Genomic DNA, 16,772 nt, shown 5'->3' on the forward strand with positions numbered 1-16,772 from the left:
TTCTTAACTATATATATTATTTTTTTTTCTTGTTTTTTCCACCATCACTTTTAGTTCTTGTTTACTGAAATATGAAGCTTAGTTAGAGTTGGGCAATTAATATATATTTTTTAATTGTTAATATATATATAAAAAATCTCAGTGTGTTCATGTACTGTCCTCTTAAAAATACTACTGTGTGTTTAGTCACATGACTCCACCCCGTCCAGTCTGCAACATGGAATCAACGCAGAGGAGAACTCGAGCACTGAGCCTGCTGAGCAATTCAAGCAGCTTATATAGTCGTTCGTTAATCGTAATTGAGATAAACTGTTCAGTTAATCGTGATATCGATTAGAGATCATATCACCCAGCACTAAGCTTAGTTGCCATTTTGCACAGATTGAACTGAACAATGAAATTAAGGGAAGGATGATTTGAATGAAAAGTGTGTTTCATGTTGTTAAAGATGGGCTGTAAAAAGCAAAGTGAACATTATGTTACCAACAGCTACATTAGAACAGTGAAGAAAGACTAGTAGAGAACGTTTTGGAGAATTGCATTTAGGAACATTTTTTATGAACTTTTTGTCTTAATATTATAAGTTATTCCCTAGCTTTGTGAATCTGGCCCCTTAGTAAACACTACCAAGTTAATGAGAACCGTTCTATTCTATAAATTTTCAAAGTTGGGAAATTTACCATGGAAATTAACTGGAATTATAGGTATTAACAGGTAATTATGAAAATGAACAGGAATTAATAGGAATAAAATGGGATTATTTGAAGCTAAAGGTAAGAAACTTACATATAGTTCATAAAAAATATACTAGTAGACGTCATCTGGACATATGCTGTACATGTGATGGAGTAACGAACAGTGAATGCAGGGGCTGTGCTCTCAATAGCCCTTCAGTGTGTAATGTGCCAGGTGTCTAGGATTAAGGAGCAGCTTTGCTATTCAACTGTTTTGGTATCATATCTAATTATTTTAGCCAAGATTATGCTTCACTATATTTTGACCAACTATATCAAAGTTTTTTACCTTTAGCTTCAAATATTCCCATTTTATTCCCATTAATTCCTGTTAATTCCCATAATCATTCCCATTTATTCCCATTCCCTGTTAATTGATTTTTGTTTTGTTATGTCTTGATGTCTGCTGTTGACAAAAAAATGGTACATTGATGATAGTATATGATAAAGTTCCTTTAAATGATCCAATATTTCCTATTAGTTCCACTAAAGTCCCATACATTCTCAAAGTTCCCAAAATTTCCATGGAAAGATTACATTTTGGAATACTTTTAAAGTTCCCGAGCTAAAGTTCCCATGGAAAGTTACCGGTAATTTACTGGAAGTTTATTGGAAGTGTTCCACCCCTTTGCAACTCTAATCACCGTTTTCAACAACATCAGACATTTCTTAAAAATCAAATAACCTGTTAGTTCTGTTATTTAGTTGAATCACTGCAAAATGGAGGAAAACTAGAATTATGCAAGTGTTCTGAAAATGTCAGTAAACCAGAACTAGAAGTAAACTCCTCATTGGAAAATAGATGTAATTTTCAAGGCAAAGTACGGCAAGTTCGGGCTGGTGTACTTGGTTGAATTGACTTGGCAGATTCGTCTCGCAAGTATAAACACCAGAGGATGTACGATCAGTTTGTGATTGGAACAGCAGCGTCGAGCGTTATGCATTCTGGGATATTTGGCTGTACCTCAATAAGACTGGTAACAAGAACATGAACACATCTGGGCATCTGGACTGCACTGGGCTAGAGGCAGACTTTTGAATGGAACAGTGCTTATCCTGCGACTGACGACGTTTCACAGGTCCACAGGATCACGAGTACAGACAAGAATGTAGCTTGAGGATCGTCCAGTGAGAACTGTGGTCTGACGACAGCTGCTGTTTTTCTGATGTAGAAAGTAAAAGTGCTTTAAGGACAATCTCCACTTTTACTCCTGTTCCTTTTATTCTAGTAAACCGACTCTGACCAAACTGATCATTCTAGACTGACCTTCTGAACCTTCTGGATGAGACCGTCATAAGAAAATACTTATATTAAGAATCATTTTTTTAACAATGTTTAAAGATGAACTATCTTGACTTTTCTTCTTTAAAAAGCATAAAGAAATAAATCAGATATATGAAGAGTTGCTTTCTTGGGGCACTTTTGGGAATCTGGTCCCAAATTTTAATTTAGTAAAACTTCCTAACAGACCCGGAGCGGCTCAGAGCTGTGATTCATTGATTATGGTTTGATTGCGCCGTACTTGATGGTCAGTGTTTGTGCAGAATGGGGCTAATGAAGCCACATGCACAGATGGTGGACACGAGCCTGAGCAGCAGCAGCAACGGCATGGAGGACAGGCAACGGAGGACCAGCCTGGATGGGCAAAATGCCATGCTGGGCAAGCCGTTTCTGTCCTCGGAACAGATCCGCTTCATGTTGCTCGGAATCAGCTTAGCTGTGACCCAGAACGAGGACGGAGAGCCGAGGAGCTTCTCCAGAGAGGATGTTCTTTTATTCATGAGCAAGTTTCATCGCCGGCTTGTCTGCTGAATTCTCTCGATTATGGATCAGTCATGAGCGTGAAGAGGTTTAGACCCAAGCAGGAACTCTGTGTGTGTTGTGTTTAGTTTTTGTGGCAGTTTGGAGGCAGTAGAGTTTATTTTTACCATGAAAGAGAGAGAGAGAGAAAGAGAGAGAGAGAGAGACCACCAGAGCAAAATCAATACACACTACACTCTTAATGAGGCGGCCGGGAAAAGAAAAGGAAAGCTTCAGTGGGCGAGGGGATGAGAAAAAAGAAGAACAACGGATGGAGAGAAAAAAGAGGAGGGACAAGAAAGGGAGGGAGGGAGAAGGAAGAAGGGAGAGAGAGGAGAGGGAGAAGAAGGGAAAGAGAGGAGAGGGAGAAGAAGGGAGAGAGAGAAGAGGGAGAAGAAAGGAGAGAGAGGAGGGAGAAGAAGAGTGAGAGAGAGGAGGGAGAAGAAGAAGGGAGAGAGGAGGGAGGAGAAGAAGGGAGAGAGGAGGGAGGAGAAGAAGGGAGAGAGGAGGGAGGAGAAGAAGGGAGACAGGAGGGAGGAGAAGGAGAGAGGAGTGAGGAGAAGAAGCCTGAGAATTTGGGGAGACAAGGCAGAGGAGAGAGGAATAAGGGGGAGAGGGAGGGAGAGAATGACTGAGTGATGGTCTTACCCTTGTGGGAATGGGTCAGTGCTTGGAGAAGTTGGGTTCTCTTTATCCGGGCAGTTCCCTGCTGTGAGCGAAAGAGAGCGAGAGAGAGAGATAGAGAGCGAGAGAGAGAGATAGAGAGAGATATGGAGAGTGTAGAAGACTGAGACAGGGAGAGAGCAGTTCTCTCACTACAGCAGTGGATTAGTGAACAGCGCTACACATCAATTAAAGCTGCTCTAACTGGCTTCTGAATCACACTCGGGTTTATGATGCTCCCCAGGCGTCTGTCCTGGGTTTCACAGGATCTGGGTTTGTGTGGGAGTTTGACTCACTGTGCTTATATAACTTACACTCGTAAACTTGCATTTGGACAAAGCTGCTCAACTCTCAGATTAACTGATTTTGCTTATTATATTATTTCAGTAACTCTGTGGGAAAATAACTGTTCCCCCCTTCGTGTTCGTAGCCTAATGCCGCATTCAGGTGCTCCTCAGAAGATCCACAACCCTGGCCCTGGAGGCCAGTGAACATTTACCAGGGTTGTGGGCCACTGATCTGTAATCCCATGTTGACTGATCAAGTGGGATTTACAAGTAGGACAATTGGTATTTCCCAGTTTCCACCATTACTTTAATGCATTGTGACTTTTCTTCAGATGGTAAATGAGTCATGGCCCAGTTCTGGTCTACACTTGACTTTGTCTGAATCTGGGTGCTGGAACGCAGTCACAGCTGGCTACGTCTCAACCAGTTTTGGGCCATAATAGAAATGCTAGGGGGCTGCATGTAGGTTAGGGTTAGGCCCTGAAGTTCAAAAGCAATAACAAAAAATCGATACACTTAGCCATTGAAAACCCAATCTCCAGATGTTGCAGCAACTGCTGGGTCGGCTTTTGCCCACGGTACACTTGCCAGTGAGGTAATTGACCCGTAGGTGCCTTTACTCGGCCGTAGTTGGGCCTTATCTGATATCTGGGTACTTGTTAGATTCATTTCAATCTGATTCTGATTCTGATTAGTCTTGTATCGCCTGTTGTTGGACTAGCTGGATGTGGAAAAGTGGGCGCCTTCTGAACTTCCGAATTGTCATCGTTACATCTACTGTACACTGTTTATCATGTTCTTTATGTGTTTTTCAGTTTAGCTCTATAAACTTTGTGGGCTGGAGCTTTGTGCGTAGGTAGATTTGGCCTTAGGAAATGATGTAGTGTTGTTTTCCTCATCATGTAGGCAGATACTGTCGAGTTGCATTTCAGAAGCACTTGCTTCTGACCTAACTGGGGCAGTTGCCCAGGTGTAGGTAAAACCCACCCACAGACTTGAGGTCCATTCTTTCTTTCACATGATGTTTGCTGGTATAATGGGTGTAACGATTTCAGTACAGTATTTGGAATAGGGTTGGGCAGAATCCACTTTTTTCATACCGTAATACAGTTTCAACATAATACAACAGTATCCTGTTTGGGTGGTCTACCAGGTCTTGCACGGTTGTTAGGAGTACCCATTTTCTGGATCTCCAGTTTAGAAAACTCCTGTTGTTTTTGAGTATTTTCCATTGAATTATTATTTTCTCATTAGTGAATTATCTTATCTTATAATAATAATCTCCTCAGAATGATCTCCTTGCTAAAGTTCAGCACAGTAGGGCTCATTGGACCCAAAACTTTTATGTACCTATACAATAAATGTAGGTGTTTGAGACCAGTGAGAGACACCAATTGTTACAGTAGCAGCCAAATTTGCAGGCATGCTCTGAAAAATGGATTTGGAGAAAGCACTCATTACCTTCTCTCTCACTTATCAATTTTAGACCTCCCGGTGGAGCCACCCGATCCTGTAACCAATGGCAACTGTCCAAGCCCTGCCGTTGACCCGAGACCCCAGCAAGAGCATCAGCTCCCTTTACCCAGCGTCCTCTTTGGCATCGGCTGACTGCATCATGGGTAGCGTGGGCAGTTTGATCGAGTCGCCAGACGTTTCTCCTACCAAAAGCAACAGAGCAGTCCCCCAGGTGCCGGAGCGCCAGAGCAACGGGCTGCTGAAGAAGGGCTTTAACCAGAGAGAGCTGCTCAATTACCTCAACATCACCAAGAAAGAGTCCAAAGCAGGCAAGCACATAATCTCCGGCACGTCCTCCATCAAGAGGGAGCACTCCAGTGAGGAGGAGAACGTCTACGCCAAGATCTACCACAAAGACGGCAAAGAGGTGGACGTGGGCAAAAACTCGCTCCCGATCGGCGGCAAGTTTGACAAGGTATGAGAGAACAAACAGATGGATGTCAGGGAAAGAGCCTTCAGTTGTGTAGTGTCCAGCCCAGCTCCTCAAGATCTACTCGACCAGCAAACATTGACAAGTTGTCCTGATTAAAATGGGGACATCATTGCCACAAAAACGTAGGTGTTAGTCGCTGACTCTGCTCTTCAGATGCTGTTGAAGAGCTTCATCAGGTTGAGCTGAATCAGGTCTGTTAGAGTAAAGGAAGAATTTAGTGAAAAATCAGGTTGAAACAGTTGGCCCCTCTCCTCAAATGGATCCAAGACAAGTGTGTGGTTTTTTTATAGCTAAGAACAGTAGTAGCCATGTTGTTGAATCCACAAGACTCCACAAGACCTCAGAAAGTTTCTGGTGGTATCTGGTAGTGCTGGGTCATATGACCTCAAATCAACATCAAGATTAATTGAACATTTGACCCTGATTACGATTCATGAACAGTTATATATATAACTATTATATATATATATATATATATATATATATATATATATATATATATAGAGAGAGAGAGAGAGAGAGATAAATAATTATTATTATAATGTTGCTTCCATGCCACACACTGGATTCACATGATTACACAAGCAGTAGTATGTTTTTAAGGGGACTGTACATGAATACACACAGTGAGGAAGGTACAAACTGAATTTAAAAAAAAAATCTAAATAATCCACATGAGCAAGATCACCTCAATTATACGTTCTGAATGTCAGTGTTGATTCATTTTTGACTAATTGCTCAGCCCTAGTATCTGGCACCAAGATATTCCTTTAAGCAGTAGATTAAAGTCCGGTAAATTGTGAGGCAGAGCCTCCATGGATTGCTGCAGTGAGCCAGTGGCCGTCCACCAGTTGCCCTTCCTTAGAGCCCTTTTGGTACTTTTGGACTGACTGCTGCATACCGGGAACACCCAACAAGACCTGTTTGCCATTTGGCCCAGCCATCTGGCCATTTCCATTTAGTTCCAACACATCACCTTAAAGTATATTTGAAGACTTGATGCGGTATCGAGGCGAGTGTGTGAAAGTGTAGGCTTGCATGCAGTTTCCACAGTGTTAATTGGTGGGAAATGAGCTTCCATTAATTTAAAGCTTGTATCTGCAGAGCAAAACTACAGAAGCAAACTTCAGACACCAAACATGACTGATAGATGACATTTGGGAGAATTTTGCGACAGCATCAACAGAATCTTGAATGCGACTTTATGGCGTGTAATATCTAAACTTCGAGAGCATTCAAAAATCACTGTCTTGGCAGGCTCTCCACTAGTCTGTCACATTGCTGTTGGGTGACTTTATGCCATTCATAGTCTGCAGATTCAGGTAACTCAGCTTTCTTTAATGTAATGCCTGGGATAAAATGGCTAGAGATGCAAATTTAGTTATTTAAAAAGTGGTCTCTTCAGTTTTTCCAGAGCTGTATATATAGAATATACAATAAACTGTTATTCCTCACACACTGAAGTTGCCTTTCAGGACACGTACATCCTCAATTTCCTCTGAAGCGCAGTCAGTGAGTAATGCCTCTTTAAGCGAGATTAATGCTTTCCCCATTGTAGTTGTCAGGGGCTGTAAATGTAACGCAGCCATAATGACAGTATGTTCAATCTGTCTGCCTAAAAGCAGCGTTTTTCTTCTGAGGTGAGTTCAGTTGATTGCTTGGTAGACAGCACCGTCCTGTCTCTCTCTGGAGTAAATCACACAAACTCACCAGGCCTCTACAGACCTATAGCCTGACTAGTGGAATGAATTCAGCATTGTAATCAAATATTACCCGTCTCTAGTGGATTTATTGAGTGAGCCGCACAGAAGAGCGAGGTAAATGTAGATGAGGGGGAAGTGGACTGAGTTAAATTAATTTATGCCATTTGGCAGGGATTCAGGACTTGAGTTGCTGTTGTCCTGAATTAACCTAAAACAATTGGATGGAAAGGAAAGTATGTTACCTGTCAGAGGTGTTAGCTTTATTAATCAGTACATTCACATGCAATATTAAGTTTATGTTGAAGTTGTACCTTTCTGAGTACCTCAATTCTCTTTGGGTTCAGATATATGCAAAGGTTTGGTGCATCCTGGTCAAATTGCATGTGTATAGTCATGTAAAAAAGTAGGGTACCCCATTTATCTTCATTTGAACAATATTGAGAGATAGGGATAATATAACTATATATCATATAACATAACTAAACACGTATAACTAAAGAATATATAAAAAAAAGAAAAATTAAATAAATGTAAAATGTAATTAAGAGTTTCCTTATAAGGAAAAGGCTGTTCCAGATTGTTCCAGATGTTCTTTGTTTTGGTGTCCTTCAAGAAGTGTTTTCTTGACAGCAAAGGGTTCCTCCTTACACACCTCTCATGAAAATCCAACCTGTGTGGGCTCTTTCTGATGGTAGATGCTGTACTTTGACATGAATGGTGGCAAGAGCTACCTGTAGATCACAAGATGAGATTTTAGGATTGTTGAAGACTTGCATCTTGGGGTCTGCTCTTGGGCTGATCCTGCTAGGATGGCCATGCCTGGCCATGTGGGCAGTTGTACTCCACTTGTAATTAATTTAGCAGACAGTGGAACGGCTGATTTCTAAGTGTTCTGGGGTCTTTTTCAACCCCTTTAATGCCTCTTCATCTACAACCTTCTTTCTGTAGGCATCAGAGAGCTCTTTGGATCTCACCATGATGATCTTCACCTCTAACTTTACCAATCAAGAGCAAACTAAACTAAATGCCTGAGGTCTAACTATAACAGGCTCCTCAGAATCCTCTCTAACCATGTTCTGATAATCTGTAGCTGATGTGCTGCATCTGATTGTAATAAAATAGTATTTTAATTCATTATATTTTACATTATATTTTTTATATTATATTTTTCATTAGATTTTAAAGACATTTCTTCTGAGTTATTTTACTGTCATCTCACAATATTTTTCAAATGAAGACTATGGTTTTCATGGGATGTCCTTATTTTTCACATGACCGTATAGAAGCACAAATCCTCTAAATAAAGCACAGTTCTCAACATTTTACTATACAGTCATCTAAACACGAGCACTAAGGAACTGTCCGGCCTCTTCTCCAACAGCCTCGTCTCAGGCCGTCTGCGTTTAAGCCGGTCACGCCAAAGAACTTCAGCTCTGTGCAAAATCTCTACCCGTCCAAGTCAGAGGAGCTGGCGAACAGCAGCAAGACTGCCTCCAAGTCACTCTCCACATCCTCCTCCTCCTCATCTCCGTCTCGTGGGGCCACCAGTGCCAACAAGGGTGTCCTGGCCACGCCCCGGGCCCTGAGCCAGGAGGGTGAAGAGACTGCTTCCGATTCGGGACACAACTCCATGAGCAGCCTGCCGCCGTACCGCCCGCCTTACCGCCCCCACCTCGCCCACATCAGCGCCTCCATGGGCCACATCGACCACATCGGCTCTCTGGACCGTGCCTTGTTGGGCTCGGGGGGCGGTGGCGGGCCGACGGGGCGCAGCATGGCCACCCTCAGCCGCCTGCAGGGCTACAGCGGCGGCAGTGAGGCTCCACCCCCATACGAGCTGTCTCACTCACTGGAGGAGGTGGTGAGGGAGCTGGAGGAACGTCTGCAGGAGAAGGAACACGAGCTGCGGCAGATGAGGAGGAACCTGGACGAAAGCGAGGACGCCATTGCACAGGTCTGGTCTAACACACACACCTCTATATGTGTCACCATCCACCGTATCATTATTTATTTAACAAAAATGATGAAGCCAAAATGGAAAAGCCATGTGGGAAAAACTAAATACACCCCATGAATCAATAGCTTGTAAAACGACCTTTAGCAGTAATAACTTGCAGTAACCTTTGAGTCTCTCATATCGTTCCGGAGGAATTTCTGGAGGCCCACTCTTCTTTACAATGTTGCTTTCGTTTATGGACTATGACTGGGCCATTGCAACACCTTGATTCTTTTCTTTTTCAGCCATACTGTTATAGCTGTTTGCTGGTATGCTTGGGATCACTGTCCTGTTGCATGGCCCAATTTCAGCCAAGCTTTAGCAGTGGGCTATGAGGATGGCCTCACATTTGACTCTAGAATACTTTGGTATACAGAGGAGGTCAAGGGCGACCCAATGACTGCAAGGTGCCAGGAGCCTGTGGCTGCAAAACAACCATTTGTAAATCATCACTGCTCCACCGCAGTGTTTGACAGGTTGTATGAGGTGTTTGTGCTGATATGTGTTTGGTTTTATTTACCCTCTGAATGCTTGTGGAAGCAGTAAGGGGGTGCTTAGTTTTTCACACACTGCTTCTGCATTTTGGCCTAGTTTTTGTGAAATTAACAATGACACGGTGGAATGTGTTGTGTGTTGTTGTTCATCTGAGGTTGTATTTACCTCATTTTAAGACTTTCTAAGGTCCAGGTGTTTTTATAATGTACTAATACGTAAAACCATAGATTTCAAAGTGGGTGTATGTTGTTTTTCACATGACTATATATAGATGTATTGGAAATTTGGAGAGAGACTTGCAACTTCAAATGAGTTGCAGAAAGAGTTTAAAACCATACTTTTATCAGCAAAGGCTTTTTTTTATAGAACAGACTCTAGTAGGAGTGCAGGACAGCTGCACCACTGCAGTGTTCTGTGGTGAAACTCGTTGTTTTCCAAACTTGCCTGCAGTACTTCTGGCCTGGTGTTTCATTCTCTTTTAATTGTGCTACAGCTTTTTACAGTCTGGTAGAAATCTCTCTTATTGCTACAGTTCTGTTCCAGAGCACCAGCAGGTTTTTACAGTTTCTCAGTAATTCTTATCACCGCTTTTTATAAGCTCTCAGAAATCTCTTCTTTAAAGCACTGTTACAGCTGTCTCACAGAACCCTCTACAGGCTTTATATGTTTGTAAAATAGGGTGTGTAATAAAATTAACCATTACTTCTCTTTAAAAAAGTTTTTTTGTCTCACAACGAGAGGAGAACCCTTTTTCCTCAATACACTGTGTACAGATATATGCACACACTGCTTGTCTAGTCCCTGCAGAGAAATCCTGCCATTAGAATAGGATTCTCTGGAGAACATAAACATAAATCTATTGCCTTCATGCCTAATGCCTAATGCCAGCATTAAGTAGTGGAGCAGTGGATCTGTGTTCTCTGGAATGATGATTGTGCTCCATCCAATACTTTTGGGATGAGTTGGAGATGAGGAAGGGTGGTGATAATCAAGTATCCTGACCTCACTAACGTTCTTGTTACGGACAATTTGCCTCTCAGCAATGCTCCAAAATTTAGTAGAAAGCATTCTTCAATGGTTCTTGAATAAAGGCAGTGGTTCAATATGTAGAACTACAGAACCTTTTATATAGCAGTTAATCAATAAAGCATCAACCTCAGCAATAAGAGAGTGTTTACTGTAAAAAATATCACATTAGGACAGATGTGGGTAAACAGAAATACAGTAAAAAGTAACATGACCAAACTAGTTGAGATCTTCGGAGCTAGTCTGAAGAACAAAGCTTGGTTCCAGATTTCTCCTGGACGCCTCCAGCCAGCGTGAGGATGTGTTCAGTTCCCTCACCGGCTCGCCTGATTGAACATCATTAAGCACTGATTTACCAAACCAGGTGTTGGATGATCACTATAAATAGTACTAGACTCCCATGAGGAGTAGTTTTCTAACTGCTTGCAATGCAGATTCGTACCCCCTTAGTATTATCATCCATACATGCTCTAATGTGCAACCTGTGTGTGTGTGTGTGTGTGTGCTGCAGGTGTTTGAAGGGAAGCAGCGGCTGTGGGAGAAGGAGGTGACGGAGCTTAAGCAGCTGTACGCCACTAAACTGCGGCAAGTCTCCCAGCAGTCTCAGCGCTCTCAGCGCACCCTGCAGCTGCAACTGTACAAGGCGCAACAGGAGCGCAGCCGGCTGCAGGACGAGCTCCAGACTCTGCGCCTTGAGTGCCAGAGCCTGCAGAAACACAGAGCTGCCAGCAGCAGCCACGAGCTCCACCCACAACTGGAGGAGACCCAGTGGGAGGTGTGTACTAAGTATTATTGTGGGTAGACCTCAGTTTTGATGATGATTACTGATATTTATTATTCAATTTGAAGACGCAACTGACAAAAAAGCTTGTTTACAACTGTAAAGAAAAAGACCTCTGCTTAGAAAGTAAGCTTTACTGTATTTAAAGCAACATTTTTGTAGCATTTTTACCTCAGAATTGCTGCTCCACTGACTGTAATGGGAGAATGGTGTCTCAGTCATTGCCAGTCTGGGCCGGAAAACTGCTACTGCACTCTGTAACTTTGGTGGAGCTGTACGAGACCTCTCTCCAGAACTTCGTAATGCTGCGTAGCCTGTAATATCACTCTACCGCCTCAGTCCACATGATTTATTCACTTCAGATGCTGCTTCTGTATCTCTCAGCTTGTCAGCATATGCATTTGCATATTGTCCATTAGGGGGGCTGATTTGTATTTACTGCAGTGGAGTAAAAGTGAGTTACGAATTCTTGCATACTGCTGCTTTACACAGTTCCCACAAGCGTTTTCCTGCCTGCTTCATTAAAGCTAAATTCATAGCAGCATGAATTAGCAATGATAGAGACACTATGCCCTCTATTACAGTCAGTGAATCATTACCATGATTCTGAAGCTGTTATTTTAAGGTACAAATGTTACATAATGTTGCTTTAAATGTAAAGGAAGGGTAATACTACTATCTGTTCTCTACCTGGATTAGTTGCTCATTCGGTTTTTGACTGTTTTAACCATGTTGGATTGGATTAACCACAGTTTCACAGTGGGAGAATCAGCACCTTTATTTATGGGTAATTGTTTTTTGATGCTTGCTGTCCAGATGCATTTTAGTTCTTTATGATGGATTTAATTAATTTTGTCATTTTAAATCAGGCTGGTACTGATCTAACAGCTAGTGGTTATTGAGAGTGCCGCACTGAGAGTCACTGAGAGTGCCGCAATCAGAATACAACAGGGAGTTTAAGCAGCGAATTTAAGAAGTTTGTGGTGGTCTACGAATACGCAATTTATATTCACAGCTACGGCAGAGACTTCAGTTTGCTGTAGTTGATCACAGTCCGTTTTAAGTGTCTTAATTTATGTTTTGAATGAGAATTTTATCCGCATTACAACACCACTTCTCCAGCTCCTTCAGTTACTCCCTAGCTGCTCCATATCTCTCTCTGTTGTGTATGTGTGTTTGTGAGTGTTACTTACAGGAAGTAAAACGGGAATGGTCTACATGTTGGTGTGTTTTTTCACACAAGAAAGTAAAATCGGATCTAATCTGGTCACACTGGGGACGCATTTTGATGGCAAGTGTAAACAGAATCCAGGCCCTAAGAAAATGCTGGCTATAGCTGCTAGAGAGTGTACACACCACAAATCCCGAATCACACTCCTTCACGCATGGCTTTTAACACAAATAAGACTTGTTCCCACAATAAACACAATCCTTCAGTGAAATTTAGCATTGGTCTTGAATTTCTAAATTGCGTGGTGCATCACAGTCTGTGCAGTCAGTATGAGAAGAAACCTGTTTGTTCTTGGCAAGGCTGATGCTTATTTGAGACGAAAGCACTATTCAAGCTTTTTATCCATCTCTAGTAGGAACAGATATCTATGAACTAAGGAAAGGGGCCTTGTCTCACAGTGGTGGAGATGAAGAACGCACCACCCTGCTCTGTTCCCACCGGAATTCACAACATCATGTGGTTCCTAACTTGTGTAAAGTTAAACTCACCAACGTCTGTGTCCAGAAATCTCCAGACCTTATAGAAAATGAGTGAAAACTGGTCACATTGTCATGCCTGGTTTTAAAGCAGCCCAGTCCTTATTGGCATAGAATGCGTCTCCGCCAATCCCACTGTGTGGTCGGATCTAACTGGGGTTAGGGTTCGAGTAGTGGTGAAATGTGCCTCAAATGCTCATTCCCACGGGTTTGTATCATGTGTCCGGCAGGTGTGTCAGAAGACGGGCGAGATCTCCTTACTGAAGCAGCAGCTGAGGGACTCCCAGGCCGAGGTGACGCAGAAGCTGAGCGAGATCTTCCTGCTTAAGACTCAGCTCAGGGAGACGCGGGGAGAGGTGCGGACGAGGGACAGCCAGATCGACCTGCTGCAGCTGGCCCTGCAGTCGGAGCGCCGCAAGGGTGGCACGTTCGAGGACGGCCAGGCCCAGGAGAACCGGCAGTCTGGAGCCACAGAGGAGCGCCTGAGGGCAGAGCTGCTGCTGGAGCGGCGACAGAGCGAGGCCCAGGCCTCGGCCTTTGAGGCAGAGCGCAACACCTGGCAGCTGGAAAAGGAGAAGGTGATTCGTTACCAGAGAGAGCTGCAGGCCAGCTACCTGGAAATGTACCGCAAGAACGAGAGCCTGGAAGAAGAACTAAGGCTGCTTAGAGAGGGTGGGGATGGAGCGGGTGGGGCTGGGGGCGGGGCTCCAGAGGAGCCAGAGAAACCACCTTCTGGCCTTCCCTGGATCGAAAGGATTGAGTCCTCGGAAATCTGAACATGCACAGCGAAGGTGTCCAGAGGAAAAGTGATGCACTGAATTTAGTTTCAATCAAATGTGTGCATAATTTCCACACATATATAATAATAAATTATATGATAATTGTGTAATAAGTCATGTGTATCAAGCAAATCCAGTGCATTACTGATCACTGTGGAGGGCCCTGGTCCAGCAGAGCTTGGTTGATTTCCTTGTTCAGAAACACCTAAAAACAGTTCAGTTCAGCCCAGTGCACATGGCTGACTCAGTACCAGGCCCAGGAGATAAAGAAAGTCGCTTTCTTAAACCTGCCACAAGACGGCGCCCCATGCATGTCTACGTTAGTCATGGTTATGGTCGCAGTTCTATGTTTTACATGGCTACATAAAACACATGTTGGCTGAGCATGTTGGAGTGTGTGATCGTACCCAGGGCACTGTACTGCTTGGTAAGCTCTTATTTTCCTTTCAAATAATTTTCACTTTTACTTTCAAAGTAATGATAACAATGGTCCCTACCCTCTGACCTGCCCCCATCATCTTGAGAATGCACAATTGATTCCCAGTGATGCCACAGCCATCTGTTTCCAGTCCCATAGAGCGTAATTGGTATCGTTCTCTCCAGGGTGAGTAGTGGCACTCCCTCTCATGCAAATCAGTACAGAGACTTGTTGCCTGATGTAACCAACCTTCTCAACCAAGCATGTTCAGCTCCAATCACCAATCATGTTGCATTAGCAGCAGTTCGATACGGCGGAGCTGCATATGACTCTGAGGAACCTTAACCGTAACCCTCCCAGCACTCGTCATATGATTGGGGGGGGCATAGCAGTTCAGTTCGGGACACAAACTATTTAAAAACTCGAAAATTTTGCTTTGTAAGTTCTTGCTCAAAGATCTGCTCAGTAAAATCAGGTTATGAACGGAGAACAGCAGGAATTGCTCAATTTTACGTCTGGCTGTTAAGTGTCATTCCACCTTATTCACCTGCAACCTTGCAACAACCATCAGCTTTTTGGATTGCACCTTATTCTTCAGTCTAACAGTCCACTGAAACTAGCTTTTCCTTCAAAGAGAAGGCATTTCTCACTCCGAAGCCATCACAGTGCATCCAACAAGAGCATAGCGCCTCTGTTGCACAGTGATAAAAACATGGTCGCTCACAGTAAGCTCCAGTTTCACATGCTGGTCCATTTAAACCCAGCAATCAACAGATGAGATGTTCGTGAGGGTTAAAAGAAGGTATCAAAACATTACCCGGCTTCAGACGTAACACGGCACACTGCTTGCTTTCTTCCCACAGTCCTCCTCCTCTACTGCTGCCTGTTTCCACAGAAAGTGAATAGGAGGTGTTTTTGGCTCCACTGCAGCATTAGATATCAGACTCATCAGAAGTGTTCAGACCAGGAACTCCACCAATCAGTTTGCTGGAATCTCAGGGGTCAGAACTAGGACAGCCCTGGTCTGTAGTACTGTACCTGGACAGAGTCAAAATGAGGGATCTGACACTGGAAGACGATGCCGGAGCTCGACCTGAGACGCACGCTAAGAGCGTCCCACTTTCATTTCTGTTTGAAAAAATCTATATTACATTTGGTCTTATCTTGTAAACTGAAAGGCAGAAGACAGCTAAAAGATTACTCCGTGTTCCAGTTGGATTCAAGGGATATTTTTTTCATTAAAGGGAATTTGTCCTGCTGGCTTTTTTTTTTTGTATGAGACTCCGTCCCATATGCACAGACCTGTAAGAATGCGTAAGTGTTTTATTAGACACGTTTCCTTTGCTTAAATAAACTGTGTGTTTAGATGTTGATGTTGTAGAGTTGCTTTCCTACTAATACAGTCTTGTGATGAAGTTAGGACACCCCATGAAAACCGTTGTTTTTGTGTTTATTTCTATATATAAACATTTGGCATCAAGATGGAGGTAAAATACCTAGAAGAACTGAATGTATATATATGTATGTAACTGAAGAGCATATATATATATATATATATATATATATATATATATATATATATATTATATGTTTTCATTGGGTGTCCTAAACGTTTCACGCGATTGTATTTCATGGGGAGGGAAAATGAAATCCCCACAGCAGGCTTGTACAGCAGCATCCATGCACGTCGTATTCAGGCTCTGTGTTGTTATTTGTATCCTGTTGTAAGGATTGTCTCACGGCTGTTAAAGATTAATGTAAAACAGATAGGCCTACTGTATATCATATTCATTTAGTCATTCTCAAATGCAGAGACAGTAAGGTGGGACATAAGACGTTAAGTGGTTTTCAGTAGCTGTCCACAATAGGCATGTTGCACTTTAAAGAAACAACTGGAATTCATCAGAACATGGTGAATGGCCATAGTTCTGTCTCCTAATGGACATTTATTTTGCGCTATAGTGATGCGTATGGCTGCGTCCCCTTTTCAGTTCCTCTGTGCTATTGTACTGAGCTGTCCTTTAAAGTGAAATTCCAAGAAATATACTAGCAGTCTGGTGTGAAAGGCTCCATTATAGAGAATATTACCCAATTAGAGTTGTAGAATTGTTCAGAGTTCATAGACGTCTCTAAAAGCTACATCACAAAAAGTTATTACATTAAATAGTTACGAATATGCTGCCTGATTCCTAAGATATTGGCTTAGCTTTCATTTGGTAGGTATATGTAGTGAGTAACACCCTCTACCGATTCACATCACACTACACCAGTAAGAGTCCTTGGGCAAGACTCCTAACCTTACATCTCTGACCTGTGTAACCTGATTCCAATGCAAGTCACCCTGGATAAGAGCCTCAGCTAAATGCTGTAAATGTAAAATATAGTCCCCAACTAAAACTTTGTTGCTACTATTTGACCATCATCAACATTATGT

The 16,772-nt window shown here is 42.8% G+C and overlaps 1 protein-coding gene across 2 annotated transcripts in view; it reads left to right on the top strand.

The window, feature by feature from the left end:
* The window catches only part of n4bp3 (NEDD4 binding protein 3), a 48,818-nt gene extending 32,956 nt beyond the window's left edge, over window positions 1–15,862 (top strand). For both annotated transcript variants that reach the window (XM_072673543.1, XM_072673542.1), the window contains 4 exons: window positions 4,972–5,415; window positions 8,518–9,090; window positions 11,165–11,428; window positions 13,372–15,862. In XM_072673543.1, coding sequence (XP_072529644.1) covers window positions 5,005–5,415; window positions 8,518–9,090; window positions 11,165–11,428; window positions 13,372–13,917 — 1,794 coding nt within the window. In that variant the 5' untranslated portion in view covers window positions 4,972–5,004 and the 3' untranslated portion in view covers window positions 13,918–15,862. The remainder of the gene's footprint in view (window positions 1–4,971; window positions 5,416–8,517; window positions 9,091–11,164; window positions 11,429–13,371) is intronic.
* The last annotated feature ends 910 nt before the right edge of the window (window positions 15,863–16,772 follow it).

The sequence above is a fragment of the Salminus brasiliensis genome, chromosome 2, assembly GCF_030463535.1.
Source record: "Salminus brasiliensis chromosome 2, fSalBra1.hap2, whole genome shotgun sequence".
Lineage (NCBI taxonomy): Eukaryota > Metazoa > Chordata > Actinopteri > Characiformes > Bryconidae > Salminus > Salminus brasiliensis.